Below are 23,055 nucleotides of genomic sequence, written 5' to 3'. Positions count from 1 at the left end.
TGTTCAATGATAACAAGGGTTAGTTGAATTCACAAAGACTGTAACGGCTAACTACACGGTCGCATCTTTATATACAGCGCTGCCTTGTTGAAGCGGTATCAGTCACACCAAATAAACCCTGCTCTGTCCGCAAGGGAGACACGAATTGGACATGCATGTAGTTCAATTAGGCAAAGTCCTTCAGAGTTTGGAGTTCTAAGATTAGAATCATCATCCAAAGGTCAATTTAATTGGACTGAGCGCAGAAACGACGTCGAGAGTACTCTGTACTACCCGCCGATTGTTCACAGGCTTCTCACCCCACCCCACCCAGCCATTGACTACATCGAGCAACTTTTGATCATAGATGATAGTCCGTGGCCTGGAACCGGTTTTGGTCGTTATATTGAACTCAGCAGACTCGGCAGTGATCACCTGAGACATCTTGGTTCTGGCAGAAAACCGACCTTGATAAATAGGGTCCAAAAAGATTGATGACTCCGCTAAGTTATTTTGAACCTGCAATTGAAGTGGAAGGGCGGGATTGGTGCCATTGCTGTACCTGACGTTGAGATCCAACGGCCCATTGAAAGTTGACACCTTAGCTACAAAGGACGGAGTATTGGGCAGAACTGTCGTGCTACTGAGCAGTGAGTTCAGCGTAATATTTGCATTAATGGCACTAGATGACGATTAGAAAAGCTAAGAGATCATTTCACTAAAGAGGTCCACCTGTCTCCTGTTTCAATCGTGAGAAATGTGGGGCGGTAGGCCACCTCTGGTCGTGTCAAGGTAATGTCGGAAAATATTGCCCTGCAAGAGAAATTCCTACCGTAATGAGTTGGAAGTTTAAAAGGAAAAAATTACAGCGGGAACACACCCTTTGACCGAATCAAGGCTAATAGTGCTTGTAACATCAAACACTCCTTCTATTGTTGAAGCAAGATTTTTCACCATGATCGTAGAAGCTTTGAGCAACTAGAAGAACATCTAAGACCCTTCGTTCCAAAAGACAATAAACCAGGGAGATACCTTGCAAGTGATTGGACGAACAGCTCCTTCAATGTTTATGTGGTTGAAAGTCGGAGATGAACTATTGAAGTCGTGGAATTGTTGAGAGATCATCGGAAGGTAAGTAAAGAATCTGTCAATAGGGGGGGCATTCTGTGGCAACACAACATCTATTTGCAGGTCCAGAAAGTCGCCTTTAGCGAGCTTAGCAGGAACCTAGAGTAGTATTGAGGTCAAGATTGCACGAGGCCGAGAACAGACACCCACATAGACCGACAGACCTCTGTTAGGGCCAATCCGATTAAAACACACACTTGTTCTGTTTTGTATTTCTGGACTAGATGATTTCATGTCAACAGAGAAGACGACATCTCGTCTGCTGACGTCCTTGCTTTTGGTTACTGATAAAGTTCCGGAAATTTGATCATGGGTGAACGTGTCATAAGTAATATTTGAACGAATGGAAATGATTCCGGCAGGTGGTAAGTTGAATGAAGCACTAGATATCTTGTTTTGAGTAAGTGTGCAAAAATTAAAGTGTATGTCTCATACCGAGAAACATTAAAAATGGTATAGTTCCACAAGTTGCATAGGTTATGATCGTCAAGAGTCGTCAGAACGGCTGGAGATAAATGAATAGGAGATGATAAATCATTGTCTTCCACAGCCCACAGCGAACCAGTGGGTTTAAGGCCCCAGTCGACCTCATTCCTTTTGGCGCGAGCTTTCTAGTGTACTTGAGACATAGAGTAGAGCGGGCGCAATTTAGACTTACCACAACAAGAATTGGTATGACGATAACCAGGGAGAGAAAGATGTACATCACAAAACCATACAAAGCGCCCTTCCATATTGTTGAATCAAAGATTTTTCGTGGCTTGCGCGTTTCAGAAATCTTCCAGTGTTGTGCCTCTGATGTATCATAGTCTGGAAGAGGAGAGCTGGAACGAGTGACAGCGGCTTGGGGATGTCGGAGAGTTAACCCTGGATAATTGTCATTCTTTGGCTGTCCTGAGTCTCCATCAAGAATGATCATGATAACTCTGCGGTCATGTAGGCCGAGTTACTGCAGTGAGAGACGTATCTCAGTAACCAACCTATTCCAGAGCCAGCCAACGGCAGACGGTGAAAGGTGAAGTATCGGATCAGGTCCAAGCGCTACCTTTTGACATTGGCTTTCTATTTCTGCTAAGTCATGATGCATGATCATGCATGAATCGTGACCTCGAACTTGTGGAACTTTAGCACGGCCTGACAGAGTTAAGGATATATCGCTTTTCAATCGGAAGCATTCAATAGAAATATCAGGAAATACCTGACTCCTCAAGTGGCGAGACTGTGTGCGGTAGTCCGTGAAGATTCTGAGAGAGACATTATCAGACAAATAGAGTTGTAACAGGATTGGTCACAATGCCGGGATAACATTGATAGCACCCCGATTTATCTTTCAGTAGTGACGAGTCAGGCAGCTGCACTCGATCAAGTGCTGCTGTAGATAATATTCTTCAATATTCAACTCTCAAGTCGCGAACAAGGAGTCAGATTCGGATATGATCGGCATCGTAATATCAATTCAGGCGGCTCTTGTAGCGATGAGGCCTCCACAATGTGTAAGTAGTAGAAGTATCTGACAGTATCTGACGTGATGTTTTCAACTTTTAGATTACTTCAGTACTTTTGATACACATATGTATGTACGTAACATCAGATTATATAGGTGTGTCTAACTCAGAGATCGCCGTATGTCGAGCTAGGGCCCTTTCCCTTCTCTGATGGACGGAATGCCGATAGGACCGCGCTGAAGGCATTCCCCAGTGCGGTCATAGCTTGTGTAACATTTTCCTCGATACTATGTTTGCAATGCCGAAGGACATATATTGACTGTTCGCAGGCAGCATCAAAATAATTTTTCGAGTGATTGACATTGGCTTTATGAGGTGCTTGTGCCTGATGGGCGGGCGTTATTGACCAAAGTGTCGAAATTTGTAGCAGATATATACTCACATGAGCAGCTGTGATTGCTTCGGTTTGTTTGACAATTTTTTCGGCTTCTGCATCATCCATCTCTCGCCATAGTTTGCGGAAGGTCTCCACTGCCTTCAAACTTTCACTGAATCTAAACAAAGTATTCATCAAGGCAACAACTTCTGAGCGTTGTAAGAGATCAGAGTTGGCTCGAGGGCTAAGAAGGGAGCAGATAAGTATTTGATGAATGTGAGCTTAAAAACACCCACTCCAAAGCGGTTTCATCAAGTTCAAACAGAATCTTCATCGCTGTGGCTAGGCCAGTCGTTTGTATTTTACCCCATAGGCGACACTTATCACACCCAACACAATCCATTATACGTGTGACATTGCGGAAATGAGTTTTGAATTCTTCTTTCAATATCTACAAAGGTATTAGTGATTCGATCAGGGCAGGAAGGCGCACTAACATTGGCGTTTTCACCTCGGAACAATATACTTTCATCAAACGCGCCTGCATCTTCCGCAATATTCAATACCTTTGTAAGAGTTTGTAACGTTTCCATATCGTCTTCATGTGTGCCCGTCGAACAATAATCAAAAGCAGAAAGATATGGACCCAGCCTCGAAACGGCTCGAAGCAATAGAATGGTATCGAAATAGATGTATTGAAGGCGCTCTGGGTGAGATGCTACTCTCGTTATAAAACAGTTGAGATTTGGATGCTGTAGGAACCAATAAATCAACTGTAATGGGGTCTCAAACCACAAATACGCACCCATTCACCAGTCGTCTGATTCAGATATTCATGACAGATGTGTGTGGAAATTGACGCATGGAGACCTGAAAAATGAGTATATGTCTAGTCAATAGAGTGAATGTATATATATACCTGAAATTACTTTATAGTATACGCGTTTCTCCAGACATTGCGCAGCAGATTCCTCTCCGTCTTCGTGAAGGACCTCTATCATCGTATCAGGGAGAGACACTGGAGCGGGGGACTTTCCCGTCATCAAGGCAAGCTCGGAGAGACCGAAACAGTTTTCCTCGTAAATAGATTTCCACACCCGTTGAGCGTCCTTTCCAGAATATCCTGTGTATCTTTCTGGAACAAGTCGCAGGTCGAAATATTCGCCTTCTACGTGCGATGACAGAATGAGACACGACTCGCTCAGTCACCATTACTCGCGTACCTGTATTATCATCGAGGAAACAGAAATCTGAGTCGCGGTAATAGCAACCAGGTAGAGAATGTCGCTAGTACGAGTGTGAGGAATACGGTATTACGGCCTGACTGAAAGAGCTCACCTTGTCCACGGACGCTGGATCCAACTCACTCAACGCTTTCGCTCTCCATTTCTCCGGAACGTTGCTCTATGATTCCTAAAAGTCACTATGGTACGGGGATGGCTTCCCGAAATACTAACCTCGTCAACTGTAGTTATAGCACACCCTGGGTCATTGCAGGATCCGTCGTCCGGCCAGAATGGGCATTCTCTGTACAGATCAACCTATGCGCACGTCAGCCAGAAGTGATGGAGAACAGAGAGGACACACACCTGAAAATAACGGAAGAAGGGTTTCTCGACCAAGTCTGATAGATTGGCGAACAATTCGTCGTTCACACTTTCAATGGTTTCATAGTCGCACATAGTAGTTTCTATCGGTCCTGTCAACTGACAAAATACACTAGGTGAGAAATAAGCAGACACGAAGCAATGTACGTACGATAGAATTGTGACATGTAGTATGTTTTATAGGTTGGTGGTCCAACACATTCTGAATCGGCCTCTTTCGAACTAGTGTTTCCCCTAAAAACGACTCATTGGCACTGACTGGCCAGATGAAAGCGTAAAGGAGCGACGCAAGCTTGAGTGCGCGTCTATGCATGGTGACTGTGCGAGATAGAGAGAGAGGAGGGTGAAGTGCTAGGTCATGAAGAGATCTAGACGGCGCTGGATACTAAGTTCCACGTCCTCGGTGTGAATAATACTATAATGACATACTACAGCACACGTGGCTAGACCAGTCGAGAGTGATCACATTCACTGCAACCTCCGAGGTTAACAGCCGTCAATACTCGTCGTCGCTGTTCAGAGTGTCTGCAGTCTGTTCTAGTTCGAGCCCCCAGCGCTTGTAGTGTATAGAATGCGGGACAAGTTTATTGATCACCAGGGTAATTGTTGTAGCCCAGGGATTTCCATGGCTTGCCACGTCAATAAAAACAAGTCCCACGGTCTGGCGCGAAATTAAGACTCGGAGTCGGGCAAAAAATGGTTTCTATATACTACCACCATCTCATTCACCAGCAGTGATAAAATTCGAGTATATCTCTTATTTTAATCGCAGGCTCTTCTTCCCGTCAAGGCTTCTCGCTCTCCGGACACCCGTTTTCCGAACAATATGGCTTTATCCGCCGCTGACCTTCAGGTCCGAGTTCTTACTCTTATTTGTGTCATTAAGCTTCTTACATCGATCTTCATACGCATATAGAGGAGACACGAGCTCGAGGGCGCTCCTGACCCGTTCCCGTCTCTCTCTCAGCCTACTCCCACCAAGCCCAAGGCCCCCGCTGTCGTTCCGTTGGATACCGACTCTGAGGTTGCATTTCCTACGCTTGCATCCGCCTCTCCTGCAAACCCAGTTGCCAACTCCGCCTGGGGTGCGGCTGCTGGTCCTCGTATCAAGGCCAACATTCCCAGGGTCCCTGTCTTCACCGACACCTTTACTCTCTCGGCAATTGACTTGTCCAACTCTGGTAAAGACGGCAAACCTGCTACGCTCGGGGAGGTCATTAAACAGGTTATTTCCAAGTACAAGGTTAAGGTAGAAGCCAGCGCCAATCAAAAGACCCGTCAAACCACCTTCTATGTCAAAGCGGAATCGCAGAAGGAATTGGACAAGGCTAAACGGAGCCTCGTGGCCCTGTTAAGTCCCGTCGTGCGTATAATTTCTCGTCTCCGCGGTATGGTTACTGAATCGTTCAAATGTAGATTACGCTAGTCATTAATGCACCGGCTTCCACCATTGCCTCTATCATCGGTCCAAAAGGCGCGACTTTGAAACAAATTCGTGACCAAACGAGTGTTAGAGTCGACATTCCCAAGAGGGACACTCCTATAGGCAATGGTCATGCAAACGGCAAGGCTTCTCACGACGACGATGACGACGAAGAGGAACCCACTGTTCCTGTCACCCTCATCGGTCCTTCTCCTTTGGCGTATGAGGCACAGGAGCTCTTGAACCAGATCATTTCTTCGAAAACGTCCAAAGCCACCCAACGAGTTCGTGATATTCCTGCCCATATTTTGCCCTTTGTGCTCGTTCGCAGGCCCAATTTCTTGGAAGCTGCTCAGGGTGGGAACGTCAATTTGGCTTTGAATGCTACCGCTCGTGAGATTACTGTTAGCGGCGATCGCGAGGCCGTCGTTCGAGTTGTAGAGACTATCAAGAAAACCATTGAAGCATTGCAGTCGGCTATCACCTCAGTCAAGATTTCTCTTCCAAAACGCCAGCACCGTCTTCTCAGCGGTCAAAATGCCGACGCCATTCTGGCAAAGAGTAATTGCGCTGTCACTGTGGGCAAACCTGAAGAGACCAGTGACGAGGTCACTGTCTGGGGCAAAGCTGCAGACCTTCCCGCTGGACTCGCTGCTGTCATGGAACAGGCCAATTCCAAGTACATCCACGAATTGACTCTGCCTGGACCCATCGCTCTTTCAAAGCAACTCGCTACGTACTTGACCCGTGTTCAATATACCAAGCTTATCAAGGCCAGCCACCCTACCGTCGACGTGTTTCTCCCCTCCGCAGACGCCACGTCTTCGGCCCTTAGCATTGACTTGGTTGGCGATAAGCCTGAGGTGGATGCTGTCGTCAAACAGGTTTCGGAACTCATTGGTAAATTGATCGGTGGAACAAGGGACGTCACCGTTGATTGGCTTTTACATCGCGTTATCACTGGAAAGAACAGTAAAAAGTATGTTTTGATGTTGATTTGTTTGTTTTGAAATTCACGGTGTCGCAGGATCAAGCAATTCCATGACGTTCATAATGTTCAGGCCTACTTCCCGAGCGAGTCATTGGAGTCTTCCCACATTCTTTTGGTTTACGATCCTCTCAGTACCGGAGCTTCTCTTTCTCCCGATGAGAAGAAAAAACATCTGGATGATGTTGAGAAAGAACTCCTGAAACTGGCTCGGGATGCTGCTGACGTTAAAACGGAGACTATTGAGGTTGACAAGCGTTGGCATGACGCTGTCGTGGGTAATGGTGGGACAACTCTGAATGCGTCCGTTGATTGTCTATCCTTTCACACGATAACAGACTTACGTTTAACACAGTATCATTGGCGAAGATACCACTCTTTCTATCAAGGTTGGCGCTGAGGCCGGTGCATCCACAGAAGATATCATCATTGTGCGCGGTGTCAGCAGCGATGTTGATCGTGCCGTCAAGGAAATTCAAAAGATTGTCGAAAATGCCAAGAACGACGAAATTGTGAACAGCTACGTATGTGAATTATTTGCCTATCTAGTGAGCCGAACCAAATTTCTTTTCAGTCGACCGAATTCGACATCGACAAGGAATATGTTGGTCGCATCGTTGGCTCGCAAGGTGCTGGTATCAATAAGCTCCGAGATCAACTTGGTGTCAAGGTTGACGTTTCGGACGACGTTGAGGAGAAAGAAAAGGAAGGTAGCAAGAAGAAGAAGCCAGTTCACCAAAAGTCCAAAGTCAAGGTAAAGTGTGACTCAAGCTTAGCACAAAGATGGCGTTCTCAGCGTTATATAAGATTACTGGACGAAAGGAGAACGTTGAGGAGGCTAAGAAGCGCATTCTGGCCCAAATTGATCGTCTCGTAAGTTTCTCTCTTTGATTTAATTATTTGGCTCTTATATCAAGTTTTGATAGGCCGACGAGACCTCTGAGATCCTCAAGATCCCCAGCCAATACCATTCTTCTTTGATTGGGCAAAGTGGAAAATATGCCATTCGCCTGGAGGAGAAGTACTCCGTAAAGATTACCTTCCCTCGACAATCTCCTGAGAATGGTGAGAGCAAGACCAGGGAACAACTCAAATCCGATGAAGTCCTCATCAAAGGTGGAAAGAAGGGTGTTGCTGGTGCCAAATCCGAACTCCTGGACGCAGTGGAATTTGAGAAGGAGTCAAACAACGTCCTGAAGTTCACTGTTCCAACTCGTTCGGTAGCTCGTATCCTTGGACGCGGTGGTGCCTCCATCAATGAGATCAAGGACGAAACTGAGGCGCAGATTGACATCGACAAGAACTCAGATGAGAGTGGGCTCACCACTTCTATTACTGTTCGTGGTACCAAGAAGGCTGTGGCCGCCGCCAAGGCAGCTATTCTTGCCATTTCAGAACAAGTGACTGAAGAGACTACGGCATCTGTTACTGTCGACAACAAATTCCATCGTTCAATTATCGGTGCTGGTGGACAAGGCCTTAAGGAAATCATCGCGAAATGTGGCGGCCCTTCAGACCCCAAATTGCAAGCTGGGTTGCTTAGATTGTATGCTTTTTTTCTCGACAAACATGCCAGAGTTTCAAGAAACTGACCTTTACTTATTCTTCTTAGCCCTCGTCAAGGTGAATCTTCTGATGAGGTACGCATCAGGGGTGAACCCAAACTTGTCGCCAAGATCAAGGCCGAATTGGAGCAGAGAGTTGCAGTTCTGCGCGACACAGTTATTATTGCTGTTGATATTCCAAGCGCTCAACATCGTGCTCTCATTGGTCGTGGCGGTCAACATCTTAACGAAGTTCAGGATAAATTCTCTGTTCAAATTCAGTTCCCTGGCTCGCGTTCTTATAACCAAGTTGGAGACCCTGAAAACGCCAGTGAATTGGAAGGCGTCGAGGCCGCCAACATTGTCAAGGTTTCCGGTAGCCGTGATGCTTGTGAGAAGGCAATTGCTGAGCTTAAGGTATGACTTCGCATAGTACCTGATATTCCTATGTATTAAGATTCTCTTAGAGCAATGTCAAGGCACCTGCTGTTGCTGGTCCTTCAGGCACAATTGTTGTACCATTGAAGTACCACCATGCAATTTCCCAGCAGGGTCAATTCTTTAGGACCCTCAGGTCTTTCGGCGTCCAGGTTGACCATTCCGCACAACCCCAGACATCTGGTGTCCCTTCTCGCCCTACTCCCACTGCCCGCATTGACGATGCTGAGACAGCCTCTGGTGATCACGAATGGGAAGTCGTCCCCAACTACGAAGACGCTGAGGAGGGAGATTCAACCTGGACACTCAAAGCTCGCGATCAAGCTGGATTGGACAAGGCCGAAAAACTCGTCAAGGACGCCATCGAAAATGCCAAGCGCATGTCCCATGTCGGTTTCCTCACCATGCCCGACCGATCAACGTTCCCCAGAATCGTTGGCTCTAAGGGTGCCAACATTGCGCGTCTTCGAAATGAGACTGGTGCTGATATTACTGTCAGTCGTGAAAACAGCACTATTGTCATCATTGGTGAGTTTCCTAAATGAAGGATAAAAACATCCCTTTTAATTTGTTTCACTTAGGTTCTGAAAATGAAATCACGGCTGCAAAAGATGCCATCCTCAGGATGGTGTCCAACTCTGGTCGCGGACGTCGCCAAGAGTAAACATTTTTACACACATAATTTAGCTTTGCATAGGTATATCTCTAACTGTTTGTGGGTGATGCTACCGTAGTATTAGTTCTATTGGATGGAAACGGTGGCAACAGGTAATCTCGTGGAATACGATTCAAAAAGATGTATTTTGCGACATCGAACAGTATACATAAGATAAGAGCTATGTACCAGGTATGAGTATGGTCAAGTGGTCATCTTTTCATGAGGTTTCGTTTAGTGGAAGTCCATCAATGTCATCGTCAATGGGAACTCCGTCGACATCATCTCTGATTGGTTGGCCATCAAGATCGTCTTCGACCTGGTCCCCTGCCACTTCTATTGGCACACCGTCAATGTCATCCATTGGCACCCCATCAATGTCAAGATCTTCGACTGGTTCACCATCCAGATCGCTCGCTCCTTTGTCGTCATCACTACTAACATCCATAGGCTCGCCGTCGCCATCGCTCGCCTGTGCTGAGACGACTTCGGTGGGTGCAGCGAGCTGGAAGCTGCTGGTTTTGAATCGTGACGAAAATGTCTCCGCAGCTGGTGGTTGAATGATGCATTCCTCCTCATCAACAATATCATTTGTGGGAATAACAGCTCCTTCGAGTCTCGTCCTAAGCTCCGTCGTAAAATCAGGTGGGAAAACAATCCAGTCTTCCCAAATATCAACGACAGTCGTGATTTGCTTCTTGAACAAATCAGCGGTTATTCGACCAGGAAATGAGTGATAGATGTTGGCCAAATGGTCGAATACTATTCCTAGTCGTGACTGAAATTCTTGACGATATTTCCAAGCACTAGGCACCGAAGCTGCTGAATTGTGCAGAATATCACAAATCAAATGCAGACGCGCAACTTTACGAGGGACAGCAGTACCATCTACAAGCAACGATGACACGATGATATCCGCAACCTAGATTAGAATGATTGAGTGAACCGTTCTTAGAAGCTAGACACAATTCAAAATTTATACCTCATGTGCTGCTTCTCCATGTTCAAGGCAAAATGTCATACAACGGGCAATCTCACCACGCTTTCCAGCAAGTGCCCGTAGCATAGCTTCAAAACGTTTTCGTGCTGCGGGTCCTAGAGCATTTTTTCGGGTGTGTTCACGCTCTGATTCCTCAGCGGAGTCACTCGAATAAACAGAATTGTATCCCTGTATAATCTTCATTAACGCGGGCTTTAGAAGTAAGATTGGCATAGATCCACAAACCTCATCATCAAAAGCTGGCTTAAACGGTTCCTGAGATTCAACAAGACCTTTGTAATATGCGTGCCTTCGATGCTGTCTTTTGAATCAGTAACGAGTACAATGAAATACGCAGCATGTACGTACGTCTCGTTGCAGAAGAAAATTGTACTTTGGATTCGCCTTTTCACGTTCTCGTAAAGTTTCTTCATATTTAGCATCGTGCCCTTTGACCTCAAACGCAACAGCTCGGATGAAAGTATCTGTTACCGCTTCACCCTCGTCAGGGAGTGTACGTTGAGGACTTCGAGAATAATTTCTCCGGGGAGAACGACTACGAGAGCTCGAATACCGACGTGACCTGCTATATGACCTACGATGTCTCGGAGAACGAGAGCGATGCCTGTCCCATGACGGACTTCTCGACCGCCGAGAACGCATATCACGATTTCGTCCCGAATGTCGTTCGGGAGTTCGAGATCTACTTCGACTACGGCTACGACTGCCTCTGTCTCTGATTCGGTTCGAGGATACTATAAAGGTCCGATGTCAGTAGATTTCACAGTAAGAAACCGTAGATACTGACCATACAATGGCTTGGAGGCAATAGGGACTGCTTTGCTCCAGCCAACTCTAAGGACGTATCCTCCCCAATCGTAACCATCAAATTCTCGTAGAGCGTCTTCAGCATCTCGCCTGTTCATAAACGATACGAAACCATTGAGAATTGGACCTTTCGATCTTCGTGAAGAGTCCGACCCGGGAGGGGGAGGTAGGTCAGCGCGTGGCCACATAATTTTAACCTAAGGAAGTGGTGATATGAATTTCGGTGATGGCTCGTCACTGAATAGAGACATACCGAGCCTACTGGCCCAGCTCGCGCAAAGAACTTGCCCAAGTTCGGTTCTGTCACATGCTGAGGGAGATTTGCAACGAAAAGATTCGTCGTCTTATATGGTGCAACGTCAATAATTTACAGAACCGAATTCTGCTTCTCCGCTTACTTGGGGATCGCCACGGTCTTTGCTTCCGCTCTGTCCTTCGTAAGCAGCCATAGCAGTGACCGAACGGCCGTGCCCACCATGACCTTAAGAAAAGTCAACATTAGTGAATCAAAAATATATACAATCCGTACTATGACGTGAATATTTAGCCTCTCGTTCCGCCTGCTCTCTGCCATATGCTGTGATCAACGAAATGTATGAACATATAAGGCCCAGACTCACTTTTTGATTTCTTCAAGAAATGAATCCATGGCCCTTTTGCCTTTTGGTTTAGGCGCAGACGTCGTAGATGGAGATGGAGACTATAGGAAGTTGATTGAATATAACTGTAGCCAATAAGAATAATAGATACGTACTCTGCGTGATATTCGACGCTCGGAAGACGACATAGAAGGGGCATATGCTGTATTAGATTCCGCCCTCACAAATGCTGACCCTGATGATCGTCTTCCAATATCTTCACCCTCAAACGCGTTCACATACTCTGCGTAGACTTGAGCAGCACTAGCTTCTTCTTCCCGTTTCTTCGCATCTGCGGCTTCTTGTTCCTTTTCTCGTCGGGACTTTCGTACAATTCCAGCCGTGTACTGCGACAACTTCATGTCATCGACAGGTTTTTGCTGTGTATGGGGGGTTTAAGGTAAGTGATGGCTTCCGGAGAGGAAATAACTCTGTCCGTCGCACTAGGAACGATGTTTCTTCGTCATCATTGTCGAAGAAAGCAGCTAACTTGGACTTGGTTTTATCCATTCTCGAAGACAGATGATGTTATTGAAATACGAATAATGGAAGATATGATTCGTATGGGCTCGATTTGCAAGTTAATATGGGATGACTGATAATTGCGTCGTATGTGGACGTCAAAGGATGAAATATGGATGGGGGGATTGTGGTACTGGTTTGCAATAGCGATCAACTGTCCACTGGAAGGCACTTTACTAATAGCCGACGGCACCCGCTCCGGCATCGGAGCTTCAAATGGACTCGGCCCGGGGGCTTGGCATTGCCATCGCCAACCAACATTGCGTCTAAACCACATCGTTCTTAAATCACTCTCATTCTACTGAGGTTTGGTAAATATTGCATTTAGAGCTGAAAATGTCTCTTTTTGTCATATAACAGTCTTTAAAGATTCAAGTTTTAGTCTAGAATCTCAATGCGGTAACAATTTTCGAATTTGAGTCTTGACTGTTCCACTTGGCTTTTACAGGTTTCTGGACCACATCCTTATCGTATCGCATCTTTCCTCTGATACTATCCATATCAACCAAATGCCCTCTGTTCAACGGACTTACCTGTATATTCCGGACGACTCCAGTCCTAACCAACCCATCGAGCAGAAAACCATCAGTGCTCCTTCTGTTGAACAATTCACTCAACGCGTCCATCAACTTCTGAAATGTGAGCTTGCTGAAGATGAGACCATCCTTTCTCCTGAATACCTCGCAATCGTAAGTTAAACCGCATTTATTCATTGGCTTGCGCTGAATTCCATGACATTGATAGTTTGAAGGCCATGGAAATGGACTCCCAACCGGCACAGAATTCACAATTTACGTTGCTACCATGGATGAAAATGGCAATGCAACACGCCCACTTAATTCACGGGCAGCTAGGCTTCTCCGTCGACCGAAAAGCCATGGACCTATGCTAATTTTCAAAGCTGTTTACAAAAAGCAGCGGGTTGACGCAGTCCTTCGCCATTACGAAGATTCGGTTGGTCTTGAACGTGAACTTGAGGGCACAGACTTCCAAGAAAAAAGACAAGATTTCATCCAAAAGAGAGAGGCGTATATGGCTCGTATGATTGAAGACCAAAGGAAGCAAGGCGTCGTTGTACTTACACTGTAAATTGAACACTGTTTTTATTTGTATTGGTGGTAAGATCCTGAACACGCCTCGATTCACATAATGTCTTACCTTGACGCGAGCAGTCACAATTATCTGCAATCTGAACGGAAATGACACCTTTTTTTCTGATGCTTGACGCGCGTCTGTGAGGCGAAAGGTGTCTCAGGTTTGTAAACACTGTATGTCTCCGACGTGCTAGGTTCACCTTCGTTACTCTAATTTCTGTGCTACTATATCTACCATGACTACTAATCTCAGTCACGAAATACCAGCTCTTTTTATCCCAGACGATTCTACCCCATTCAATCCCATATCGGAGGTCAACATCCCGTATCCTCCCTCCTCACAGGAGTCTAATGCCATCATCAGTCAATTACTGAAATGTCCTGGAAGAGTGGCCGAACCTCTTTACTCGGAAGATCTACTCGCTGTTGTCAGTCTTTTTTTCTTCCATACCCTCCGCCAATTCCGTCTTGACTTCTGTGACGATAGTACAACGGTAGTCCCAGCGGTGTCCCACCAAAGCAGAAATTCTACGTTTATGACGCGTACATGGACGACACTGGCAACTCCACACGACCATATAATACTCGCGCTGCAGAGCTGTTACAACTTCCTAGAAGTTATGGACCCATCCTCATCGTCAAAGGTGTCTGTGTCAAGGACTCGGAAATCGGTGCAGTACGAGTGATAGATCAAGAGCCCCTATCCGAAGCAGAGATCGAGAGTCGGGCTTTTCGAGACAAAAGAAAGTTGTTCATAGAGAAGCAAGACGCGTACAAGAAACGCCTGTTTGACAAGTACCGAAATGATGGCTTCACTGTAATCTCTTCATAGCTTGTTGACGTAAAGTATTCCGCCATGTCCATCCCTCATATGTTTTATGTCACCGCCCGTACAGTTTCTTTTTCAGAAAAGTATTTTATTCATAATGAAGCTAGTTGGAGGTGCCAAATAAGGTCTTCCCCATCAGAGACCTCATTTCCTAATCATTACACTGAGTCAAGAAAGTCCGGAATGACTCACAGAATGTGCATGGAGCGCGGAGACAAGTCAAACTTTCTTCATTTCACTGTCACATCGGAACTACTCTCCTCAATCCCTGCATCGTGATCCGGGTACGACGCATTTCACTGCATATTAACTAGCATTGACATTGACTTTCATTGACCAATATTACTAAAGTCAAAATGACGTCCAGCGGTCCCTCTAACGCGATTCGCGATATGCAATGTTTATTCATTCCGGATGACTCCACACCGGAACGCCCTATAGAAGAAATGAACATCCATTTTCCTCCGGGAAAGTCGTTTGGTGACGTTGTATGCGAGGTTCTGCAATGCGAAAGAGAATGCCCCGAAATCCTAGTCACCGACGAGCATCTCGCAGTAGTAAGCCCAATCTTGTTTCAAAGCGCTAACACGGAACTAAAGCATCCGGTACATGACCAACCACTCTCAGTTCAACGGACATGACGACGTCCTTTTGGCTTGGAAAGGCACACCCGCAAGCTCGTTTGCGGTGAGATGCTCGTAGTGGAGAGCCTTTATTGCGAATTCCTCGGGTTTGACGCAGATGGTCTTTACAGCTATCATTGGGCCGTGGCTAGTAGGTCGGTTGAAAAGTCGCGCTGCGCGTGTATTTTTAGCGCGGGTGTAGTTTCCGACGTCGTCCATGTATGCTTCGTACACGGCGAATTGCTGGTTGAGAGGAAGGCGAGAATATCTTGAAAAGAAGCCGGCTCACGAAAGGAGCATAATGGAGCTCTTTTCTAGCTGAAGTGAAAAGGTTGCGACTATATGGTGTGGTGACTTTGCCCGAGGCTTGCCCATGCACGGCTAGCAGGTTTTGTTCAACTATGACGTAGCCCATTTTTCGCGTCAACAATTCCGAATATGCAGCAAATCCCTGATGGCGCCTCCAAGATACAAGAGAAGTGGCACATACTACTCATAACTGGTTTGTTCCTATATGCCCAGATATAAACAAAAACCCTGAAAGTCCACTAAACGAGACATTGCCTCATTAGGCAAGTGATATTCCACAAATGGCAGGACGAGCTAGGGGGCAGAGGCTACAACAGAAACCCATCAGGATCACTCCTCTCCCTAACGTTATCAAATTCATAAAAAATACTACAAACAAAAGCAACTACGCGTAGATACCAAAAAAAACGCATGTGTTGGTATCTCCCTACGGCTAAAACGAGACATAAAATACAGCTGGGGTGAGTATGTATAAGTACCAAGAAACAAAAAAAAAGTGCAAGAGTATCTAGGAGGAAAACCCTCAAGAAGTGTAGTGTTTAGTTAACTGTCGTTGATATTGTGGAAAAAAGATAGTCTCTAAGTATCACATCATCAAACTTCCGAGTCCTCCTTGAATGTATGCCATGGGTTTCATGGGAGGATGAGGCGAGGCTTCGAATTGGGTGTATTTCCGATTTCCAGCAGAGTCGATGCGGATCTTGAATTAAAATCAAGTTAGCTGTGACTATCCTGTGAAATAAGGAGAAAGGACACTCACAAATGCGCCTTTGTTGCCGGATTGGTCGACATAATTGGGAGCTGAAAACACCTGTAGAACAGTATAAATAAAAATCCTCTCTAGGAAAATAGTAAGCAAAGCGTCATACCGTTGTGCATAATCCTTCGTGCTCGATCTCATATCCATCTATAAGAATTATCCAGTAAGTAAAATCTATCAGTTTGCATGTTTAAAATTTTACTGACTTTGTCGGACTTCGTGGCTTCGGATTACACCAGTCACACCATTGAGAGTGCACCACCGTTTAGTAACGTCCGGTCCAAAGGCAATGCCGACACCCTACAGAAAACAAAACATCAACCAAAGAAACGAAACCTCAAAAAATATCGACGACAAACCCGTTTGCTAGGTCCTCGGCCAGGCGCTTCTTGAGGATCAGTCCACAACAATTCACCTACATGATGTCCATTTTGTGAGCGAATGCATTAAAGAAAAAAAACGCGGAAAAGGGGGCTTACACATGATGCCTTCCTGACCGGGCTGCCGTCCAACTCGGTCGATCTTGCGGATGTCTTCCAGTGTGACGCCGTCTTTGCTGAACAACCCTCCGTGGACGACGAAGAAACGCTTGAAGCCCTCAGGGGAGAGTATGGCGTTGTCTTTGCTCGGCGGTGGCTTTGTTGCGTTGACGAGCGTTGACAAGGGTACTACATTCCAGATTAATGATCGAAATTGGCAAATTATCAGGTCAACTCACAGGTCGTAAATACATGGGCGAAAAGCTGGAAGTGATCAATGTAAATCAATGAGAAAGATGCGGAAATGAGAATATAGTTTACCTTGTACGCTTGTTCTCCGTGCTTGTGTTTCGCCTCTCCTTCGAATCCATAGGTACGGTTCATATCCTTCGCTTCGTGGTTACCGCGATTGATATACATGTATTTAGGATACAACCCTGAGCGATTTTTAATTTACGGAACATGTGAAGGATACTGGTATAAACACTCACATTTATATGAAAACGCGAGCAAAATGACTTCGATGGACCAGGATCCTCGGTCGACGAGATCTCCGTTCATCAACAAGTAGTGTTTCTCGGAAGGAGGGCCCGTCAAAGAAAAGAGATGCAATACGTCGTAGAATTGGCCTTGAAATACGTAAGCCATGAAAGAACCAGTGGCAGACACAAAATATACCATGAACATCACCAATAACATCGCAAGTGACGCCGTCCGGAATATCGACGCTGACCAAGCTCTCCTCCTTGATAAACTGCTCGTGTGCGCCCATGACGATCTCCCAGGCGTATCGTTTCGGCAGCGTTTTGCCCTGCTTGAACCACTCGATCATTTCCTGCAGGAACTCTTGGGTCATGTAGAATTTCCCGTCCTCGGATTGAGGCAGCTTTGGCCCGGTGTAATTCGAGTCGACTTCGCAGCCGCCCTCTTGGATAATCTCGCGGCATCGCACGACGGGGTCTTTCTCTCCCTCAACTTCGATAGCCTGGACACAGTATAAGATAATTTATTGCAGAGATATCCTGGACGTTGATTTACTTTTTCAAATTCAATCTTGCGAATCAACTTTTGCGTTGAGACTAATTGGCCGCGGACGGTGTCGTTATTGGGCTCGAGAGCCAACACTTTTTTGAAATCGGCGACTGCTGCCTGGTATTTCATAACTTGCATGTAACAAGTCGCCCGACTGCATGACAAACGCAAATTAAACACTCTCAAACGCGCGACAAAGGAAAATAGGCGCACGTACCGATAGTACGCCTTGGCGTATTTAGGATCCAGAGTAATAGCTTGCGCTGCACAGTAGGATGAGCATGAGCATTCTGCAAACGCATAAAAGTACAAACGCACAGGCATCCGTCAACGCATATCCATATTCCTCGAGCTTCATGCGCGCATACGCTCGATTACACCACACCGTCGGCTCATTAGGGTTCTTCTGAATCGACTCTGAATACAATCTCGCGGCATCGTTGAACTCATGGGCTGGTAAAACGGAGAGCCAAAGGTAACATCTGTGAGTGACATCGGAGACCGGGGCAGTGGAATGAATCCAGGGGGACACTGACAAGTGAAAGCCTTGTTCGCGGCAGCTTTTAATCGGAGGGCTTCCTGCTTATCTTGCTCTGAGACTTCGCTGGAGAGGTTGAGCTTCTGGAGCTCCGGGGATGGAGGTAGGGAGGTGGGAGGAGATGAGGCGGCCAAAGAGGGCGATGGTGTAGATTGATCACTCATTTTTTTGTGGGATTAGCAGTAATGGGACTTTGGTCGCGGCCGCGCAAAGGCTCGAAATGATCTCGCTTCAGATTTTTGACCACCAGCCAATCACAATTGTGAAAATTATTAGAAAATTACATAAGTAATACTTATGCTCTGATTAGAACAGAACGCGGCTTGAAGCGCGCTGCAGTGCGCCCTTTCAAAGAGACAAAAACTGCAAAGAAAACAAAGGGGTATACGCGGCATAGTAGTACCCGTTTCATTACGAATATTCTATGTCAACAATAAAGACATCCGCCGAAGGGTATAAAGGGCGTGAACCTGCTCTTAATGGGCAGGACAAACGTCGAGGTTGAAGTATTTGCCAAGTTTGATTGGACCGTACGCGTTGATGTTTTGAAGCCAGCCATTAACGAATTGGTGAATGCTGAGATTGAAAGCTTGATGAGAAGAATGGACAGGGTGTGTGGGGTAATATACGCACTAATCACCGTTGTTCTGGCAACGGCAGCAAGCAGACCAACGGGCGGCAAAGGCCTTTTCCTGTGATGAAGGAATAGGGGCTGAGATGAAGAGATGTGATGGACGAGAGTACAAGACAAACCTTGGTCAAACCAACGTAGAAACCGTTGTATGCACCGATACTGCTAAGAATGTTTCCTCCGTGGGCCTTTAAGGTGTCTGCGAAGAACTTTGTCGCGGTGCGAATGTTGAAGTCCTAGAATAGCAAAAAAAAGAGTCAAACGCGGGGAAAGGAAGCCGGAAAGAGATAGACTGACAGGATCTTTGCAGTTGCCACCAGGAGCACCACCGCACTTGTCAGTGGTGATCTGCATCATGCCCTGTTCACCACCACCACCAACGGTGTTGGGGTTGCAGCCACTTTCTTGCATAGAGAAGGAGGCCATGATGATGGAAGGAATACCATACTGCTGAGCGTACTTTTCAAAGATGGAAAGATATGGACCGCAAGCTTTGAAAGGGCTGTTGGGACTCTGGAGGGCGGAGCTGAGAGAATGGGTGATGAGGTCCTGAACGCGAACGTAGGGTGGTTGCCAACCACCGGGAGACTCGAAACCACACATCAACCAGTCAATCTTTCCATTGGGGCCAGTAAGGGCAGTTGTTTGCTCTGAGATAGGTAGGTGTAAGAATGGAGAGAATGGATGAGAAAAAGGACACGTACGAGTAGCACCAATAGGACCACAGTGGGAAACGACATTGATGACACCTGCAGGAGGAGGCGGGGGCGGGGGCGGGGGCGGAGCGGGAGTGCTGGCAGGCTTCTTGGTTGATGATGGGGTGGTAAGGTTTTTGGCAGCAGCGAAATTAGGGGCGGGGGCCTGTGACGGGACATCTTATAAGATTAAATGAAGAAGAAGAGCAGAAGATGATCGACGCACAGATGTCGGTTTCTGGTTTCTGTTCGGGCAACGCCTGGCGCCGGAGGGGGCCCTTGCTTCCACCGCGGAGTCACGGTGGGCCAGACGGTTGTGACGGGCAGCGAGGCCAGCGGGATTCTCGTGGGCGAGAGAGGCCTCGGCGAGGACAAAGGTGAGAACGAGTGCAAGGGTTGAGGTGAGGAGCCTCATTGTAACTGGTAAAAAAGAGCGACTAGAATGGTTGGGAGAAAGGCAGGGCAGGGACGACCGCGTATATGGCTATGCTGTGACACCGCCGGCGTGTGACATCTGCGAGCCGCGTGGTGAGTCAATGTTTGTTGATGCTTGTTATCCCACAGACGCAGCCCACCGCAGACTGACTCGCCCTCAGTCTCTCCTCCAAGCCTGCTCTCTCTCCGCCTTTCTGCTCCTGCAATCCTCTAGTCTTCTGCTCTACACTTTGTCTTCTGTTTATCAGAAAGACCAAGTGCACGGATCGTCCTAGTCGCTAGACTTGGACATCCACCCCGACCCAACCAGGTCCGATGTATTCAATCTCCCTCCTCCGGGCCTCTAAAGGCCTCTTCTGCCTCTCTGTTTCCTCGATTTCTGTTTCCGAGTCTGTCAAATCCACTACTACCCTCATGCTCACCACCCCGACTGCTTAATTTATTTTTTCTCTTTTCGTAATCTCTCTCTCTCGACTACTCGTCCAATCGCAACCTCAACTCAAATCTTTTTAATCTCTAAATGCACACTGCCACTCAAATTATCGCCCAACGGGCTCCTCCAGCGAGCCGCTCTACAAAGGCGGCTCGGTGGCAACCTTACCTCCAATCAGCAACAACAACAACAACCACTGCTCAGCTCCCCCGCTCTCCCACAATCCATACCCCCCATGCTTCTGTATCATCACCTGCTCCACACCCACCAATTCATCTCGTTTCTGCAGAATCAAGTCGTACTCGCCCTTCTATTCCACCCACCACCGCCCAAACTCCAAAGGATTCTTCCCAGAGTGCCTCTTCTTCTAAACAAAAATTCGCCTCCAGTCTTATCGGTCCGTTCTGTCCTTAGTTAGCGCCCACCTTGCCCGAAATACTCACTTTATTTTTCAATCCCATTTGCAGATCAAGCTGTCAGCACCTTGTCCGAGATCTGGCGCCCTCAGGATATCCCCTCCGTCTTTCTACCCCCCGCAAAAGCGGGGGGCTGCTCTTTTCCCCCTTCCACTCACCCACGTCAATCTTCCAAGCAACTCTCCTCAGATTTACAATCCATAGCATCTCATACACTTTCAACACAGCCACATACCAGTCATCCCTCCGTATCCGGCCATAATCCTTCCCCGACCCTCGCCCTGCTTGCCTCGGGCACCGAATCCGATCAGATATTGCCCCTCAAGTCTTTTGTTCATGAAGTCCTTCGACGATCAAGGACATCTGGAAACGTGCTGCAGACAGCACTATGCTATCTAGAAGCCATTCGTCCCAAGGTCCCTCAGATTTTGCAAGAGGAAAATATTGGCATTCGTTCCTACTATCAGCCTGAAAGCTGTATTCAGAAAGCCACCCCAGAAGAGCTGGCGATGGACGCTGAACTCACTGCTCTCGAGGATGCCGGCAAGATCAACATCATCAATAGTTTTATTGATGATTCTATGCAAACTGTCCGCGTCGCCGATTCTGGTCCAGAAGATCTGGCCGAATCGTGCATCTATCCAGAAGATTCTCTGTCCAATGTAGATGTACAGGTCTCAACAACACCTCCTTCCACCCCTTCTCTGCCATCTCCCCTCCTGTGTCCCCGTAGAGCCTTTCTGGCATCTCTCATCCTGGCCTCCAAATTTTCTCAAGACAAGTGTTATTCTAACCGTGCTTGGGCAAAATTGTCTGGTCTTCCACCTCGTGAAATTGGTCGTTGCGAACGTGCCCTCGGACAAGCCTTGCAATGGCGACTCTGGGTCGGCAAATGTGCATTTGGTGAGAGCGCTGTGACTACCACATCGTCTCGCACTGTCATCCGATCTCATAGTGAACCGTCGTTGATGCCAGCATCAACAAGTACACCTTTCTTGAGCCAGGATGAGTCACATGTTTCCCAAGCCATTTCTCATACTACCAAGTTGTCAGAAAAGGTCTCTACTACTGGTCGACCACAAGCTGGCATCCGTCGATGCTTGTCTCTTCCATTGGAGTCGACTTTGCCAAAGTCTTCTTCTGTTGGCAGCGTCTTGCACTCTGACTCGGAAACATATCAACAGGATCAGGTGAGTCATTTTTTGTCATCGTATTTTTTTTCATGCGTGTTCTAATTTTGTACTAGGTTATGAGTCGACCCTCAGTATCTGATCACAGTGTTTCGTCGTCTCCGAGTCCTCCCACCCCAACTCTCACGTATTCACCACTGTCTACCGACTCGTCTGGAGAGCGTACCATCCAAGTCACTGCCATGGACGACGTATACTCGTCGTCTTCATGTAGTGGGTCACAGCCATGGGTTGGTCTTGTGGTTGATACCTCTTGTGACAACGGTAATGTTTCTTTCGGCGGCGGCCTCTGCCGGCTCGATGGCCAAGACTTTGCGCGCCAATTGGCTATGCTGCAGTCTCAACCCACGCCGGTGGCTGTTGTCGAAACCGACGTCGCTACCTACGGAGCTAATTACATGTGGAGCGCGGATAGTCGTTACATTCTGGAAGCCACGGAAGTGCATTGACTTTGGCTGTGGGCGACGATGTTGATTGACTCATGCATCGTTCTCCTGACAAGGCGATGGCGTGGCGCCGCGGTGCGGTGTGAAGAAGGCTTTGAGTTCCGTATGCGATACCTGATGACTGTTTTTTCCTTTTGTTCTTATGTCTCTCTCTCTTCCTCTCTTCTCAGTTTGATATGCTACGCCTGTAAACCTACAATTGACTGTTGCTTGGACTCCTTGACTATTATTTTCGGCTTAAATACAGTGATGTGTTTCATCTTCTCCCTTCTTGATCTTGTTTTGAAATGGCGGGGTGAAGCCCGAGGCTTATGCAACGGCGTGGCGACGGGTTTCTTCCTCTCTTTCTATGACGGCAACGGTGGTGAAGACGATTGGGGCAGCTCTCGAGTGCCGGTAATGGTAAAGGCGGGCCCGGACATGATTTGTCGAGCCGATTCCATGTTACATCTATGTACAAAGTCCAACACTTTATGCCTATTATCCGTACTCAGTATGATTGTATATATGAATAGATCGTTTTCTTTCTCTCTCTCTCTATCACTATCATTGCTCTAGTATTTTGTTGTATCCTCGCCATGTCAAACGGTCTCTG

General features: G+C 47.0%; 10 protein-coding genes across 10 annotated transcripts; 5 read left to right on the top strand and 5 right to left on the bottom strand.

Annotated features, from left to right (window-relative positions):
* Window positions 1-210: 210 nt before the first annotated feature.
* On the bottom strand, window positions 211-2,026 carry JR316_0002093 (uncharacterized protein; the record flags this gene model as incomplete). The annotated part of the gene is made up of 7 exons (XM_047887888.1): window positions 211-661; window positions 712-807; window positions 860-957; window positions 1,012-1,206; window positions 1,303-1,489; window positions 1,543-1,718; window positions 1,766-2,026. 7 exons carry the CDS (start codon window positions 2,024-2,026, stop codon window positions 211-213), a joined length of 1,464 nt encoding a protein of 487 aa, XP_047752811.1.
* A 692-nt stretch (window positions 2,027-2,718) lies between these two features.
* On the bottom strand, window positions 2,719-4,848 carry JR316_0002092 (Endoplasmic reticulum oxidoreductin-1; the record flags this gene model as incomplete). Its single annotated transcript, XM_047887887.1, has 11 exons — window positions 2,719-2,937; window positions 2,995-3,172; window positions 3,225-3,379; window positions 3,426-3,680; window positions 3,734-3,798; window positions 3,848-4,096; window positions 4,152-4,215; window positions 4,267-4,332; window positions 4,386-4,469; window positions 4,518-4,634; window positions 4,687-4,848. The coding sequence occupies 11 exons, from the start codon at window positions 4,846-4,848 to the stop codon at window positions 2,719-2,721; spliced, it is 1,614 nt and encodes a 537-aa protein (XP_047752810.1).
* A 513-nt stretch (window positions 4,849-5,361) lies between these two features.
* Window positions 5,362-9,473, top strand: JR316_0002091 (Vigilin 1; the record flags this gene model as incomplete). Its single annotated transcript, XM_047887886.1, has 10 exons — window positions 5,362-5,388; window positions 5,452-5,898; window positions 5,952-6,937; window positions 6,986-7,249; window positions 7,302-7,470; window positions 7,521-7,700; window positions 7,754-7,819; window positions 7,873-8,492; window positions 8,559-8,907; window positions 8,958-9,473. 10 exons carry the CDS (start codon window positions 5,362-5,364, stop codon window positions 9,471-9,473), a joined length of 3,624 nt encoding a protein of 1,207 aa, XP_047752809.1.
* Window positions 9,474-9,803: 330 nt separating this feature from the next.
* JR316_0002090 (Protein RRC1-like) lies at window positions 9,804-12,390 on the bottom strand (the record flags this gene model as incomplete). The annotated part of the gene is made up of 10 exons (XM_047887885.1): window positions 9,804-10,505; window positions 10,566-10,751; window positions 10,809-10,880; window positions 10,932-11,317; window positions 11,371-11,587; window positions 11,644-11,733; window positions 11,789-11,871; window positions 11,920-11,957; window positions 12,011-12,090; window positions 12,145-12,390. 10 exons carry the CDS (start codon window positions 12,388-12,390, stop codon window positions 9,804-9,806), a joined length of 2,100 nt encoding a protein of 699 aa, XP_047752808.1.
* Window positions 12,391-13,059: 669 nt separating this feature from the next.
* On the top strand, window positions 13,060-13,639 carry JR316_0002089 (uncharacterized protein; the record flags this gene model as incomplete). The annotated part of the gene is made up of 2 exons (XM_047887884.1): window positions 13,060-13,239; window positions 13,295-13,639. 2 exons carry the CDS (start codon window positions 13,060-13,062, stop codon window positions 13,637-13,639), a joined length of 525 nt encoding a protein of 174 aa, XP_047752807.1.
* A 241-nt stretch (window positions 13,640-13,880) lies between these two features.
* On the top strand, window positions 13,881-14,476 carry JR316_0002088 (uncharacterized protein; the record flags this gene model as incomplete). Its single annotated transcript, XM_047887883.1, has 2 exons — window positions 13,881-14,072; window positions 14,132-14,476. 2 exons carry the CDS (start codon window positions 13,881-13,883, stop codon window positions 14,474-14,476), a joined length of 537 nt encoding a protein of 178 aa, XP_047752806.1.
* A 353-nt stretch (window positions 14,477-14,829) lies between these two features.
* Window positions 14,830-15,175, top strand: JR316_0002087 (uncharacterized protein; the record flags this gene model as incomplete). Its single annotated transcript, XM_047887882.1, has 2 exons — window positions 14,830-15,030; window positions 15,101-15,175. 2 exons carry the CDS (start codon window positions 14,830-14,832, stop codon window positions 15,173-15,175), a joined length of 276 nt encoding a protein of 91 aa, XP_047752805.1.
* An 816-nt stretch (window positions 15,176-15,991) lies between these two features.
* On the bottom strand, window positions 15,992-18,378 carry JR316_0002086 (Serine/threonine-protein phosphatase T; the record flags this gene model as incomplete). Its single annotated transcript, XM_047887881.1, has 14 exons — window positions 15,992-16,105; window positions 16,166-16,216; window positions 16,275-16,312; window positions 16,372-16,465; window positions 16,525-16,580; window positions 16,645-16,833; window positions 16,884-16,908; window positions 16,966-17,081; window positions 17,136-17,273; window positions 17,323-17,629; window positions 17,683-17,830; window positions 17,894-17,939; window positions 17,995-18,129; window positions 18,213-18,378. The coding sequence occupies 14 exons, from the start codon at window positions 18,376-18,378 to the stop codon at window positions 15,992-15,994; spliced, it is 1,623 nt and encodes a 540-aa protein (XP_047752804.1).
* A 312-nt stretch (window positions 18,379-18,690) lies between these two features.
* On the bottom strand, window positions 18,691-19,955 carry JR316_0002085 (putative tape measure protein; the record flags this gene model as incomplete). The annotated part of the gene is made up of 6 exons (XM_047887880.1): window positions 18,691-18,790; window positions 18,848-18,906; window positions 18,968-19,081; window positions 19,143-19,495; window positions 19,550-19,706; window positions 19,767-19,955. The coding sequence occupies 6 exons, from the start codon at window positions 19,953-19,955 to the stop codon at window positions 18,691-18,693; spliced, it is 972 nt and encodes a 323-aa protein (XP_047752803.1).
* A 540-nt stretch (window positions 19,956-20,495) lies between these two features.
* JR316_0002084 (G1/S-specific cyclin pas1) lies at window positions 20,496-22,463 on the top strand (the record flags this gene model as incomplete). Its single annotated transcript, XM_047887879.1, has 3 exons — window positions 20,496-20,805; window positions 20,876-22,014; window positions 22,071-22,463. 3 exons carry the CDS (start codon window positions 20,496-20,498, stop codon window positions 22,461-22,463), a joined length of 1,842 nt encoding a protein of 613 aa, XP_047752802.1.
* Window positions 22,464-23,055: the final 592 nt, after the last annotated feature.

The sequence above is a fragment of the Psilocybe cubensis genome, chromosome 2 (genome assembly GCF_017499595.1).
Source record: "Psilocybe cubensis strain MGC-MH-2018 chromosome 2, whole genome shotgun sequence".
Classification (NCBI taxonomy): domain Eukaryota; kingdom Fungi; phylum Basidiomycota; class Agaricomycetes; order Agaricales; family Agrocybaceae; genus Psilocybe; species Psilocybe cubensis.
This window is presented reverse-complemented; position numbering and strand designations above follow the sequence as displayed.